The sequence below is a fragment of the Acinonyx jubatus genome, chromosome A1 (assembly GCF_027475565.1).
Source record: "Acinonyx jubatus isolate Ajub_Pintada_27869175 chromosome A1, VMU_Ajub_asm_v1.0, whole genome shotgun sequence".
In the NCBI taxonomy this organism is placed as follows: Eukaryota; Metazoa; Chordata; class Mammalia; order Carnivora; family Felidae; genus Acinonyx; species Acinonyx jubatus.
Genome location: NC_069380.1, coordinates 1,034,382 through 1,050,489, shown reverse-complemented (window position 1 = coordinate 1,050,489; position 16,108 = coordinate 1,034,382). Strand labels below are relative to the sequence as shown.

The 16,108-nt window shown below is 35.7% G+C and overlaps 1 protein-coding gene across 4 annotated transcripts in view; it reads right to left on the bottom strand.

The window, feature by feature from the left end:
- ZMYM2 (zinc finger MYM-type containing 2) overlaps nucleotides 1-16,108 on the bottom strand; it is a 101,050-nt gene that overhangs the window by 67,262 nt on the left and 17,680 nt on the right. For 2 of the 4 annotated variants that reach the window (XM_053204356.1, XM_027064492.2), the window contains exons 3-4: nucleotides 1,809-2,310; nucleotides 1,454-1,547 (exon numbers count right to left, since the gene is read on the bottom strand). In XM_053204356.1, coding sequence (XP_053060331.1) covers nucleotides 1,454-1,547; nucleotides 1,809-2,300 — 586 coding nt within the window. In that variant the 5' untranslated portion in view covers nucleotides 2,301-2,310. Of the gene's footprint in view, nucleotides 1-1,453; nucleotides 2,311-16,108 lie in introns of all 4 variants that reach the window. The other 2 variants (XM_027064493.2, XM_027064491.2) reach the window with 1 other exon arrangement.

The following is a 16,108-nucleotide window of genomic DNA, read 5'->3' as shown; positions in this document are numbered from 1 at the left end:
GTAAGACTTTTCTGGACGGCAATATGACAATATATTTCTACAACTTTAAAATGCTCATACAAACTCACAGATACATGCCCATACCCAGACTTGCCTACGAAAATACATATACACACATAGAGGGAAAGAGTCTTGGAAGGCATGAGATATTTTACAAATTGAATAGTAAGGAACATTATTTCTTCCAAAGTCATTATAAACCAGATAGATTTTTTTTCAACCAAAAGTCTTTGGAAGGATGGGGACAGTGATATCGTTTGGCCTTGTAACTTCATTTCTAGAAATATACTCTAAAGAAATAATGAGAAATGTGAACAAAGATGTTCATCATAAATCGATAACAGCAAAATATGGGAAACTGTAAACACCAAATATGGGAATGATATATCCATATCCACTATGCAGTCATTAAAACTTGTATATAAATGTTATTGGTATGAGAAAATACAACATAATATTAAAATGGGAAAAAAACAGGAAGCAAAATTATTCAGAGTTGCATGTCAACCAAGTGATAATGCAAAGGAAAAAGACTGAAAGAAAACCACTCAAAGGACTGATGCGGTAATCTTCAGTTAATAAAATACTATCAGGGATTTAATTACAGATTTTCCAAACATTCTTCAACAATTAAACATCACTCATAACCAAAAAAAATAAGTAAAAAGGAAAAATGACCAGCATTTTATAGCATTCTACACTAAGCTTTAGTCATTCTTTATTATTCTCCACAATTTCTAGGCTGATAAAGTTGCTAATAAGCCTAAAAGGATGAAAAAATGAGAGAAACAGAAAGAAGGATATATGAGAAAGACAGACATATAAAGGTTTAGGGGTAGAGGTGAAAGATAAAGGGACATACAAAGACATGGTCATCAAAAAGCCAGAGTTCTTGTAACTTCTCTTTTTAATGTTTTCACAGAGCAAAACTGTCTAAAGAAAAAATTTTCAGATAGTTGCGAAATTTACCAGCCTTCAAATATTAAAATATAAAATGCTAGTGAGAAAAAATTAAAATCAGATAAGAGTCAAAATTAAACACAAGTAAAGTAAAAACAAATCTAAATGTGCCTATTATACAATACTAGGTTGTTACATAAGTGTGTTTATCTTTTTTTCACTATTTACATATTACTACTAGACAGAACTAAAATTGTATTAGCAAAAAGTAATTACATGACAAGTAAGATGCCAAACTGTTAGACTTCAGTGGTAGTTAATGTAAAAGGCATTTTTCTCCAATCCTTTAAACATAAATTTCTGTGATTTTCTAACAATCTGCAGAGAAATACATGGTTTTACATCTCTTATTAGCTAAAATTTCAAACTTACAAGTCAATAGAATTAACTTATTTTACATGAGTAAACTAACCGAGGTAGTACCAATTACTACAATAAAAAAAGGAGCAAGCAAATAAATTCATTTACATGGGGTAGATCACGTACTGCTTACCAGGATTATGATGAGTTGCAGATTCTCCATTCTGAAATACGTCTCCTGCCACATTCATTCTACCAGGATTAAAAGGTCCTACTCCAGTCTTGGTCTGTGAAGTTAAAGATGGGGTGTATGTTTGTATATTAACACCAAAATTACTTGACTGCAGTCCGTTAGAGACATCTCCCAAGTTGGTATTCTGCAGTGATGTTACATGTGTAATCATTAAGTTCATATCTCGCCCGTCAGTATTTTCTAATTGGCCATCATTCACAGAGCTTACACCTGTTTCTAAGGTTGTAACATTAGCAATCTGAATTTCAGAGTCTGGTTCTGTGGTGATACCACTATTACCCATTCCTGCATTTACCTTACTTCTTGAAAAACTGGAAGTGGAGAAATCCACATCATTGGTTCTGTTTTTAGATTCAGGAGGTCTCCGTTCAATAAAATTGGAGGAATTTTTCTCTTGCCCTTGATTTGTTTCCATGTCCTCTTCATCATCAATGACAATTGTCTCACTTACACTTCCCTTCTGAGAAGCCAACTCTTTTGAGGATGGAAGAATTTTGGAATCATTTCCTTGTAGTTCTTCATTTTTTGATGATGTAAATGTTACAGTCCTTTGATCAGCTACCACTGGTGCAGAAGGTGGGGGAGGTTGTACGGGTTCGATAAAAACAACATCATCATCATCTTCCACTGATGAGTTTTGAAATTTATTAGATCTAGAAACTAAAGGATTAGGTGGACCACTAAATGAATTTCCTACATTGGTGAGACTAGTTGCCATGGCCGTACTCCCTAATAAAACAGGAGTCTGATCAGTCAATTCTAATCCTCCCACTGAACCTGTGTCCATGCCAAAAAACCTGTCAAGTAGATGGAAAGAAGAAAAAGAAAACAAATGTCAGTATAATCTTTTGTTATTCTAACTGAAAGATTTATTTATTTATTTGGTTTTTATTTTTAAAGTTTATGTGTTTATTTTGAGATAGGATGTGAGCACATGTAAGCACGGCGGGGGGGGGGGGGGGGGGCGGGGGGAGACAATCCCAAGCACATTCAGCACTGTCCATGCAGAGCCTGACGTGGGGCTCAGCCTTACAAACCATGAGATCATGACCTGAGCCAAAATCAAGAGTCAGACGCCCAAATGAACCACCCAAAGCACCCCTGAAAGAACTTTTTAAAGGTAATTTTCTTTTTTATTCTAAATGACAATTCTTATTTAATAAAGGAAAAATTTGGTATCCATTCTATGATGTCATTCACTAAATTTCATATAGTCTGCATGGGAACCTCTTGCAATATAAAAAGGTAATCCTCCAATTTTCAGTAATGATATGTAGTATATTCCCACTTCCACCACCTCCTTTCTACCATACTATTTAAGCTATAAACTTTACCATTGGAAACATGGATAAATCCTTCAATATACGTTTGAACAGGAAAATAACAAAAACCTGGCAATTAAAATCCCTTCTCTATACATTTATCCTATGTATCTACTGTATTGAATAAGGTGACATGATCTAATCCCTAATTTCCCTTGCCTCATCTTTTTTTAATCCCTTTTTTTTTCATATTCCCTGGCCCCCTTACAACTATATAATTGAATCCTTCTGAGAATCTGAAATCCTTGTTGACCTTATCCAGAAAGCTTAAATCCTTATTTGCCAGGCACTATTGCTGTATGCTTTGTATCCATGTATCAGGCTGAATAATGGCCCCCAAAGATATCAGATCCCAATCCCTGGAACCTGTAAATGTTACCTTACATGGTAAAAGGGTCTTTGCAGATATGATTAAGGTCAAGAATTTAGAAACAGATTAGCTAGGTGGGCCCTAAATGCACCAGTTTGCAAAGGGAGGTAGGAGATTACAGGCATAGAGGCAGATCAGAGACTGAAGTGATGCAGCCAAGGGATGTTGGCAGTCACCAGAATGTAGAAGAGGCAAGGAATGGATTCTCTGCCAAAGCTTCCAGAGGAAGCCTGGCCCTGCTGACACCTTGATTTGATCCCTGTGTCACTGATTTCCAACTTCTGACCTCCAGAATTATGACAGCAAAAATTTTCTATTGTTTTAAGCCACCAAGGTTATGGTAATTTGTTACAATGGCCACAGGAAATATACACACTATACTTCCTAGTTATATCTTCAATATAACACTTGATATAGTTATAATTTCTGTCCCTTTTTAATGAAGAAGAATTTATGTCTTGGAGATGCTAATTAACCTGCCAAAGTCACACAGCTAAAATGCATACCCAGGTCTTTATAACTCAGTAGTCCAAACTCTTCATTACTCTGTTGTATTCAACCAATTATTTTCTGAGCTCCTGATAAATATGCAGGGCTATGCTGAAGCCAAAGAGACTGCAAAGAGTTAACAGTGAAGAGCCAGAAAAGAAAGAAGGTAAGTTCTTGAGCAATGGGAGGAGATGAGGTCATGGACACAGGTGGTAGCAGAACTAATCTTGAACATCAATCACCTTAGTTTCAGTGACTAAACAGGAAAGAAAATATAGAACAGGCAGAGGATAAAGGGTGGATATAGATTGTAGGTTAAAAAAAAGGGACGGGGGGGGGTGTAGGTTAGTTTGGAGACAAGGTGGATGGGTATTTGAAGTGGTTTATACATGGTAGCCTAATAAAGTAGGTTTTCTGAGATGGTGAGAAAACAGTGGTTGTACAAGTCTTAAAAGACTGGTTCAAGAGCCCCAAAGCCAACTCTTGAGTCTTTTGTAATCCTCTTTCTCTAATAAAGTCATTTAGCCCGGTTTAAAAAAATAAAAAACAAAACGGGTGGTTTAAAAACATCTACTACTTCATATATGCTGCCATTTGCTTATTTTGCTATAAAGAACTTCTGAAACAATGAAGATGACACTACTATACATATCACTTTGGCAGATGGAGTAACAAGGACAGGGAGAGAGAAATTGTTCATTGTATATTTCACTGTTTTTCTTAATTTTTGAACACAATTTCTCACTTGTTTTTAAAGCAAAATTTAAAGTTTTTAACAACGAATTGGTAATAGAGTTATCAGAGAAGACCTCTTTGGCCAGGTGACATTTACACTGAAATCTGGAGTGACAAGAAAGATTCACTGTGGCAAAATTGTAGGAAGGGCATTCCTACATTCAAGCCTGAAGGCAATGAAGCTGGTGAATCCAAGCAATAAAATAAAGACCAATGTGGCTGAACAAGGTAGGGAAGAATTGTAGGAGATATAAAAACATGCACAGAACAAGCTTCCAATGACAACAAGTTAATTCATTAACTGCATTCAACAAAGATTTACAAAGCATCCAACCTAGTATGCACAGGACACTGATCTGGACACCTGAGGGCGGTGGGGGGAGAGTGGGAATCAACAAACAAAACACATCCCTGCAATCAGAAATCATGAATTTTAAACACAAGTTTGTATTTTACTGTAACAGGTTGAAACATTGCAGTGTTTCCACCAAAAGGTTAACATGTCACTTATGTTTTTAATACATCTCCCGGGCTGCTATGTGGAAAATGGATGAGAAGGCAAGACTAGAGGCAAAGAAACCACCTAGAAGGCCACTGATCCAGCTGAGAGATGATGGTAGCTGAAAACAAAGGTGACGACAGGAGATGGAAAAAAACTGAACAGATTAGGGTTTTTTAAAAAGCAGATCTTACTAACATGAAAAGATCAGTAAGATTACTGTGGACCAAAAAAAAGTTACAAGAAAACAGAGTATTATTACTACAACGTTATGCATTCCCCAAAAACCCATACACACACATATTCTATTTTTCCTAAATTACATAACTTTTATGTAAATTCATGAAAAAAAAACTCTGTAAGGATCACACTATACTGATAAACATTGCTTACGGGAGAAGCAGGGAGTCTGAGTAAGAGGTGACCAACAAGTTGCACTTCAGATTTATTTATATTTTTTAGAGAGAGAGAGAGAGAGAGAGCGCGCACACAAGCAGAGGAGAGAGGCAGAGGGGTAGAGAGGTAGAGGGAGGGAGGGAGGGAGGGAGGGAGGGAGGGAGAGAGAGAGAGAGAGAGAGAAAGAACGAACCCCAAGCAGGCTCCATGCTCAGCATAGAGCCCAACACAGGGCTCATTTCCATGATCCTGGGATTATGACTTGAGACAAAATCAAGACTCAGTCAATTGACTGAGCCACGCAGGAGTCCCACAAAATTGTACTTAAGAGTCAACATTAATCTAAAAAGAATTTCAGGCAGCTAAGCACCTGAATGAATAATGGAAAAAACAGGCACCTGGCTGGTTCAATCAGAGGAACATGTGACTCTTGATCTTGGGGTGATGAGTTCGAGTCCCACATTGGGTGTAGAGATTATTTAAATAAATAAATGTTTTTTAAAAACAAATAATGGGGAAGACAGGAGTCAGTACAGAAAATAATAAAAAGTTGATAAAGCGTTAGTTAAAGATGAAGGAATTATCACCAGATATAAGAGGAATACAGGTTGAGCACTTTTCATAGACATTAAATAGGGGTATCTCAACCATTTTATGAAAACACTGGATAGACCATAACTAACTGCTCTTCTCACTGCATGTCTAAAACAGTGCTTGGGCACAGAGTATACACTCAGTTTTCCCAAATATTTGTGGAAAGGCAAGAAGGCAAAAACTCCTATGTTAACTTTGATTACCAGAGTTATTTTTAAGTAACCTTTACTTATAAAATTCTGATCCCTTATTTGATATATATTGTGCTATTCTCTAACCATTAAGCATCTTACTTAAACCAAGTTTAGTTTCCAGAGGGCATCACATCCTATTTAACATAGTAATGAAATGTTTGTAGTAAAACAAACAGTATTTTATAGGAATGGCTATTGTATTTTCACTTAACTGTGACAAAAACCTCTTCTGAGTTAAATAAAATAGATTTTAACTTTTCTATAATAAAGCCATACTTCAATACATTAAAACTACCCACGGTTCCAAGACATCAGAATTCAAGTACTATGTATAAAGCTGAATTCCACAGGAATGCAAGCTGGTGCAGCTACTCTGGAAAACAGTATGGAGGTTCTTTAAAAAACTAAAAATAGGACTAACCTATGACCCAGCAATTGCACTACTAGGTATTTATCCAAGAGATACAGGTGTGCTGTTTCGAAGGGACACATGTACCCCATGTTTATAGCAGCACTATCAACAATAGCCAAAGTATGGAAAGAGCCCAGATGTCCATCGATGGATGAATGGATAAAGAAGATGTGGTCTATATATACAAGGGAGTATTACTCGACAATCAAAAAGAAATCTTGCCATCTGCAACTACGTGGATGGAACTGGAGGGTATTATGCTAAGTGAAATTAGTCAGAGAAAGACAAAAATCATATGACTTCACTCATATGAGGACTTTAAGAGACAAAACAGATGAACATAAGGGAAGGGAAACAAAAATAATATAAAAATAGAGAGGGGGACAAAACAGAAGAGACTCATAAATATGGAGAACAAACTGAGGGTTACTGGAGGGATTGGGGGGGATGGGCTAAATCGGTAAGGGACACTAAGGAATCTACTCCTGAAATCGTTGCGCTATATGCTAATTTGAATGTAAATTTAAAAAAAAAAAATTAAAAAAAAAAACAAAAGGTGAATTCCAAAACCACTCTCAAAATCATTGCTCTGAGAGCAAGAGCTGTATGTGCACCAGTGTGGATGACATGCTAATACTGAAAAATGGCAGAAGATACATTTATATCTGCTTTAAAGAAAATGGATAATTGTATCTAAAACTGTAAGGGGTGACTACCTGCCTTTCACAAAGATCTACAAATTACCATTCCACACTCTGTTTTAAATATTTCCAAAAACTAAAATATATATACACCATTACTCTAAAACAGTTCCTCACTAAGGAAGACTTCTTCATGGTAAAACAATAATATATGCTAAGGGAAACCTTCACATAAGGCCTTCACATAAATTTAAGTAAACATCAAAAAAACTTTTAACATTACCACTCTACAGAAGGTATTAAAAGTTGAAATATGCTGAATAACACTGATTCAAAATTTTCATAACTCAATGAAATTTTTTAAAAATTAGTGCATCCATCCAGTAATATTTAACATTTATTTGATGCTTGTTATGAGCCAAATATTCATGTTAAAGCAAATCCATGAAGGAAATCACTTTGTCTTCTTTATACAGATCTAAAAACAAGAGGTGCTGGCTGGCTCAGCTGGTTGATCATGCAACTCTTGATCCCAGGGATGTAAGTGTAAGTCCCACGTTGGGCCTAGAGCTTACTTAAAAAAATAATCATTATCATCTTCAAAGCTAAGTTGCCCAAGACCACAGACAAGAAGTTAGATGTCAGGATTTGAATATTCATGATATCCAATATGTAATTAAATATTAAACAATAAAATAATATAGCACAGTTCTTATTAATAAAAAATTCAGTAACACAAAAACCAACTCAATATTCAAAATATGCAAGTATCCAAAAGAAGAAATATCAAGCTTGGGGCACCTGGATGGCTCAGATGGTTGGGCGTCCAATTTCGGCTCAGTTCATGATCTCACAGTTCATGGGTTCGAGCCCCGCGTTGGGCTCTGTGCTCACAGCTCAGAGCCTGGAGCCTGCTTCGGATTCTGTGTCTCCCTCTCTCTCTGCCCCTCCCCCTCTCATGCTCTGTATCTGTCTCTCTCAAAAATAAACATTAAAAATTAAAAAAAAAAAAAAAAAAAAAAAAAAGAGGTATCAAGCCCAAGTGCCAGGCTAAAAGGGATTTAAAAAAACAAATGAACTTTAATTTGCAGTTAATATTCATGTGCCATAAGGCAGGAAATACCCTTATCACGGTAACAATTTTCAGAGGAATAAGGCATAAATCTATTGATGTTAGGATATGAAATGTATAGGCTTTTAATGCAGGAGTTCTCTGGATCCTTTCTATGGCTTTAGCACACCTAAAACAGAAGACGATTTCCAAGACAGAAAAGCTAGAACTGACTTCCCTCTGGTGGCTGGCTGCTAGGTACCAATTCATTCTTCTCGGAAGAAAACAGTGGAGCAGAGAATAGAACTTTCTTTACCACAGTTAGTTCTCTGCAGTAATCAACTTCTCAAAAACAGAGTGAGTACTCAACTATAACAACTGTTCCCAAATCCTAGACTATAAATAAATTTTGCCACCTCTATATGTCACTGAGAATGTTTCAACCACCAAACACTTAATTTACTCCTTTTATCTGATTAAAAGTTGACCTGATTAAATCTGATTTAAATCTGATTAAAAGTTGACCACTTCTACATTATCTATATAAAGCCTATATCATTAGGCCCTTTTCTGCACCGAGTCAATTCTAATTAGCTATTTTACAATGAGCAAATTGTTTTACTTCTGTATGTTAGCTACCTTGACAATAAATTATATTTAAAAATATATAAAATAAAATAAAGAGGGGTGCCTGGGTGGCTCAGTCAGTTGGGCGTCCAACTTCGGCTCAGCTCAGGTCATGGTCTCACGGTTTGTGAGTTCGAGCCCCGCATCGGGCTCTGTGCTGACAGCTCAGAGCCTGGAGCCTGCCTCAGATTCTGTGTCTCCCTTTCTCTCTGCACCTCAAGGTGGCCCACTTGTGCTCTCTCTCCCTCAAAAATAAATAAAATGTAAAAAAAAAATAAATAAGTAAAATAAAATGAAGACAACATAAATTTACAATAAAAAATGTTAGAAAAGGAAAAACAGAACAGCATGGATTCATCATGACTGAATGCCTCAAAAAGGTAAAATTCTTTTAACACCTAATAAAGTTTTGAAATGACTAAGTTACAAGTAAAGTTAAACTTGTAGTTAAGATTCAAGTGTCATAAGGTAAAAAGTATCCCGATCATCACAAAATTTTCAGAGGAACAAAGCGATAGGTTCTCTTAAGTACAATATGAAAAATAAATCAAGACAGGTATCAACAAGATGGCAAAGTGGGAAGTTCTAGTTAAGGTCCCTCCACCCAAGTAACCACTGAGCTGGACAGAGTGACTGGAACCAATTATAGATCCCTGAAACCCCACTGAACACACTCATTTATCACCAGGGTAGTGCCTGAGGAAGATAACGCTGATCATTCACAAGTGAGCAAATGCATGAACCAGCAACCATCCCCCATTCCTCACCCCAACTTGGCTATGGGGTTAGCATCCTGCATTCCTGGAGAGTCTGGCTTGTCAGAGGACTGGCAGTGAGGAACTTATAAAAATTTGGGACTGTGTTTGGGTGGTCTGGAGCAGATCTTCTCCTGGTTTCATCTGTATAGGCAGGAGCAGCTTTCCCAAAAGCATCTATCTAATGAGACATGACCCTTTATCTCATTTTTTTTCACCCCAATACTTAAGGAAATTTTTGTCCAGTCACTAGTTCACCATAGGAATAATAGAACAGAAACTTCAATGACAACAACAGATATACATTTTGTTAAAAAGTTACTTAGAAAAAGTCAAAAACAAATGGCTCCATCCCTCAACAAGTAAAAACTCAGCCATCTGTGAAGACTGGGAGAGTCAGACATCCTGAGTTACACATAATATACTCATAATGTTGTAAAACATACAAAGAAACAGAAAAAGTATGTCCTATTCACAGTAATAAAAGAATCTGACAGAAACCATCCCTGAAAAATCCCAAACATTGGAAAAAGTAGTCAAAGACATTAAATCAACTATCTTAAATATGCCTCAATGAGCTAAAGGAAAGCATTGACAGAACAAAAGGAAATGTGAAAACAATGCATAATCAAAATGAAAATACAAACAGATACAAATTATAAAAAGTAACCAAGTGGGGCGCCTGGGGGGCTCAGTCAGTCGAGCGTCCGACTTCGGTTCAGGTCATGATCTCATGGTCCGTGAGTTCGAGCCCCGCGTCGGGCTCTGTGCTGACAGCTCAGAGCCTGGAGCCTACTTCAGATTCTGTGTCTCCCTCTCTCTGACCCTCCCCCGTTCATGCTCTCTCTCTGTCTCAAAAATAAATAAACGTTAAAAAAAAAAAATTTTTTTTAAAGTAACCAAGTAAAAATTCTGTAAATGAAAAATACAATAACAAATGAAAAATTCATTAGAGAAGATCAATAGCAGATCTTAAGAGGCAGAAGAATCAGTAAACTGGAAGAGAGAATAACTGAAACTATCCAGTCTGAGGAGCAAGGGAAAAAGGGAAGAAAAATGAATGGAGCCTGAGGAATCTACAAAACATTACCAAACATACCCACATATGTATCATAAACAGAACGAAAGGGACAGGAGAAAATATTTGAGGAAATAATGGCAAAAAAAGCCCCAAATGCTGGATGACACACATCCAACAAGCTCAACAAACTCCAAGTCAGATAAACTGAAAGATATCCACAACAAGACACATAATAATCAAATTATAGACACCCAAGATAGATAATTTTAAGAAAGAAGTAACTCATCACGTGCAATGAATGCTCAATATAATTTAGATTACCAGTTCATTTCTCATCAGAAACCATGGACGCCAGAAGCTAGTGAGATGACATATTTAAAGTGATCAACAACAACACAAAACGTCAACTAACAATTCTAAATCCAGCAAAAAATTCCTCCAATATTAAGGAGAAATTAAGACATTTCCAGGAGAACAAAAGCAGGAGTTTACTACCTGCATGAAATGTTACTACCTGCATGAAATGCTACCCTTCAGGCAATAATAAAAACACACTACAGAATAAATTGAAGCCATAAGAAATAAAGAATGTAAGTGAAATTACCTACATAAATCAACAGAAAGCCAGTATTACTGTACTGTTAATTTATGAGTACTTTTTTCCTATAATTTACAAGACAAAACACAAACATAACAAACATATCAAAATATGGAATGCAATGACAGCAGTGCTCAGCAGAAAACTTACAGCTATTAACACCTACATTTAAAAATATCCGAAATCAATAACTTTTATACTTTAAGAAATCAGAATCTGCAAGCTAAACCCAAGCCTAGCAGAAAGAATGCAATAAAGATTAGTGCACAGATAGAGAAAAAAAAAGAGACATCAACAAAATTAAAAGGTGATTCTTTGAAAAAATTAAATATTTAGCTAGACTATGAAGCAAAAGAAAATCTCAAATTATCAAAATCAGAAATTAAAGTAAGACATCACTACTGATTTTATAGAAACAATTGTAAGAGAGCACAATGAACAATTATATGCCAACAAAATCAGATAACCAAGATAAAATGGCTAAATTCCTAGATACACACACTGCCAAAACTTACCCTAGGAAGAAATACAAAATCTAGGGGCAGCTGGCTGGCTCAGTTGGTAGACTTTTGATCTCCAGGTTGTGAGTTCAAGCTCCACACTGGGTGTAGAGATTAGATTGGATAAGATAATGTAAAACCTAGACAGATCTACAAGCAAGAAGATTAAATCAGTCATCAAATATCTCCAAACAAAGAAATGCCCAGGAACAGATGACTTCATTGATAAATTCTACCAAACATTTAAAGAATTAACATTGCTCCCCCTCAAATTCTTCCCCAAAAAACTGAAGGGGAGAACACTTCCAAATTTATTCTACAAGGCCAGCATTACTCTGATATCAAATCCAGACAAAGACATTACAAGAAAACCATAAACCAATATTCCTTATGAATATAGATGCAAAAATCCCCAACAAAACAGGAGAAAATCAGAAGCATAAAAAAGATTATGTATCAGGACCGTGTGGGATTTATCCCAGAATGCAAGGGTAATTCAACGTAAGAAAATCAAAATAATATACCATATTAATACATAAAAAGGGGGGAAAAACACATCATCATCCCAATTGAGGCAAAGAAGTTTTGTGACAAAATACAACATGCTTTCATGATAGAAATAATACACTACAAAGAGAAGGAAACTTCTGCAACATAATAAAGGCCACATATGGAAAAAACCACAGCTGACATCACACTCAATGGTAAAAGATGGAATGTCTTTCCTCTAAGATTAGAACGCACAGATGCCTACTCTCACCATTTTAATTCAACATAGTACAGGAAGTTCTGGCCAGAGCAATTCAGCAAGAAATAAAAGGCATCCAAATAGGAAAAGCAAAAAGTAAAATCATTTCTGCAGATGACATAATCTTATATTTTGAAAAGATAAGCAAAGTTTCAGAACACAAAATCAACATGAAAAATCAGTTGCATTTCTACACACTAACAATGCACAATCCATAAAGGAAATTAAGAAAACAATTCCATTTACAGTAACATCAAAAATAATAAAATACATGGAAATAAATTTAACCAAGGAGGTTGAAAGACTTGTATTATGAAAACTACAAAACACTGCTAAAAGAAAATTAAAGACACAAATAAATGGAAAGATATACCATGTTCATGGATGAAAAGATTAACATGAAGAGGACGATATTACACCTAAAGCAATTACAGATTTAATGCAATCCCTAACAAAACCCAATTTTTTTTTGCAGAGTGTCATCCTAAAATCCATGTGGATATCAAGGGACAAGAATCTTGAAAAAAAAGAACAAAGCCAGAGGGGTCTGACACTTTGATTGCAAAACTTATTACAAAGCTACTACAGTACATTAAAACAGCTTGGTACTGACATAAACACAAATATATAGGCCAATGACAAACAATAGAGCCGAGAAAGAAATCTCCAGATAGGTGAATTCACAAGAATGCCAAGATCAATCAATGATAAAGGTCATTTCAAAAAAAAAGGTGCAACAGAACCCTTACACCATATATAAAAAATTAACTCAAAATGGATCAAAGACTTACATTTAAGGAACTAAAACTATAGAACTCTTAAAATAAAGGAAAGGTTTCATGACTTTGGACTTGTTAATGATTTCCTGGATACAAAACATCAAAAACACAGGCAATAAAAGAAAAACTAGATAAACTTGACATCATCAAAATTAAAAATGTTATGCTGAAAGAAAACTACTGACAATCAAGAATACTCTACCTAGTAAAGTTTTCCATCAGGATTGAAGACAATAAAGAATTTTCCAAACTAACAAAAGCTGGAGTTCATCATCACTAGTCTGACCTTACAAGACATGTTAAAGAGAATTCTCATCTAAAACAAAAGGGCACTAATAATAACAGGAAAACAGGGGCGCCTGGGTGGCTCAGTCGGTTGGGCGTCTGACTTCGGCCCGATCGTGATCTCACGGTTCATGGGATTTAGCCCTGTGTCAGGCTCTGTGCGGACAGCTCAGCTTTGAATTCTGTGTCTCCCTCTCTCTCTGCCCCTTCCCTACTCACACTCTGTCTCTGTCTCTCAAAAATAAGTAAACATTGAAAAAAAAATAAAAATAACACGAAAACCTATGGAAGTATAAAATTCAGGGGCGCCTGGGTAGCTCAATCAAATAAGCATCCAACTCTTGATTTTGGCTCAGGTCATGATCTCACAGTTATGGGTTCAAGCCCCAGGTCAGGCTCTGCAATGGGCATGGAGCCTGCTTGGGATCTATTCTCTCTCTCTCTCTCTCTCTCTCTCTCTCTCTTGCTCTCTCTGTCCTTCTGCTCATGCTGTCTCTCTCTACAAATAAATAAACTTAAAAAAAAAAAAGTATAAAATTCACTGGTAAAGCTGAAAACAATTTAGAACTTCTGTGCAAAAAATGCTAAAGAAAGTATTTGCAACTCATACATCTGATAGAGATTTGTATCTAGAATATATAAACAATTCATACAAGTCAACAACAAAAAATTTAAAAATGGGCCTTAAGACTTAAGTACTTTCTGTATCTTAAAGATATACCAAAAAAAAAAAAAAAAAAGATATACAAATGACCAATAAGCACGTGAAAAGATGCTCAACATTATTAATTAGAGAAATGCAAATCAAAACCAGAAGATATCATCTCACTTCCATAAGGATGGCTACAACAAACAAAAAGTAGTAATTGTTGGTGAGGGGCAACTGGTCGGTTGGTTGGTTGGCTGGTTGAAGAAATGTGATGCCTTGTGCATTGATGGTTAAAACAGGAGCAGTAGCTATAGAAAACAGTACAAAGGTTACTCAAAAAATTAAAAACTGAATAACCATATGATACCACAATCCCAATTCTGGAAATATATCTAAAAGAAATGAAAGCAGGATCTCCCAAGAGATTTTTGCACATTTACAGTCATGGCACCACTATTCACAAATAGCCAGGAGGTGGCAACCAAATGTCCATGGGCAGATGAATAGCTAAGTAAAATGTGTATATACACATACAATGGAATATTATTCAGCCATAAAAAGAAAGGAAAACCGATTATGTGCTATGACATGGATGAATAGTGAGGATATTACATGAAGTGAAAAAAGACAAAATTCTGTATGATCACACTTACATGAAATACCTAAACAAACCAAATTCATTCAAATATCAAGTAGGAGTGGTTACCAGGGGCTTAGGAGAGGGATACATAGGGAATTGTTTAATGAGTACAGTGTCAGTTTTTCAAGATGAAAAAGTTCAGGGGATCCGCTGTGTGATAATGTGGATATCTGAACTATACACTACTGAACTATACACTTAAAAATGGTTAAGACAGTAAATTTTATATGTTTTATGCAATTTAAAACAAAATAAGGGAAAAAAAACAAAATGATAACCACTTCACAGCAATTAGGAAGGAGTTCTCTTTTTATAAATAACAAGGCAAAAATGCACAAAAATTAGAACACTTCTGAAAAAAACTTGGACACTTCTGCATTGCTGGCCAGAGTCATGTAAAATGGGGTACAGCCACCATGGAGAACAGTTCGGGGTTCCCCAAAAAGTTATATGCAGAGTTAACATATGATCAGTCAATTCCACTTCCTGGTATATACCTAAAAGAAATGAAACCTGAGACTCATATAGATTACTTGTGAACCAATGTTCACACCAGCGTTATTCACAACGGCCAAAAGCTGGAAACTGCCCAAAAGTCTGTCAACAAATGAATGGATAAACAAAATGTACACACAACAGAATATTATTCAGCCCTAAAGTCTGATACATGCTATAACACAGAAAACCTTGAAAACAATTACGATAAATGAACTAATTCAGACACAAAAAGGGCAAATATTTTATGGTTCTACTTATCTGAGGTGCCTACTAATACAGACAAAAAGATAGAACAGAGGTCACCAGGAAGTGGGGGAAAGGGGTACTGGGTATTATTGTTTAAAGAGTACAAAATTTTTGTTTGGGATGATGAAAAAGTTCTAGATAGGATAATGGTGATCTTTGCAAAACATTTGTAAGTATACTTAATGCCATTGAACTGTATACTCAAAAGAAAAAAATGATAAATTTTACACTCCTTTATTTTACCAGACATTTACGGGGGGGGGGGGGGGGGGGAATGCCACAATGATGCACTATTTGCAACTCATATCCTAAAAAAAAAAAAAAATCAAGACAAAAAGGTCCTACGGTCAATAAGATAAAACCAACAACAAAAGAGAATAAAGGGCAAAAAAAAAAAAAAAAGAATACAGTTCAGTAGAAAAAGAAATACAGTGGCTCTTAAATATATGAAATATTTATAAGATGCAAATTTAAATTCTAAAGGGAAACCACTTTTCGCTTACATTGACAAAGATCAAAACATTCCTCAAAAAGTTAAAAACTACC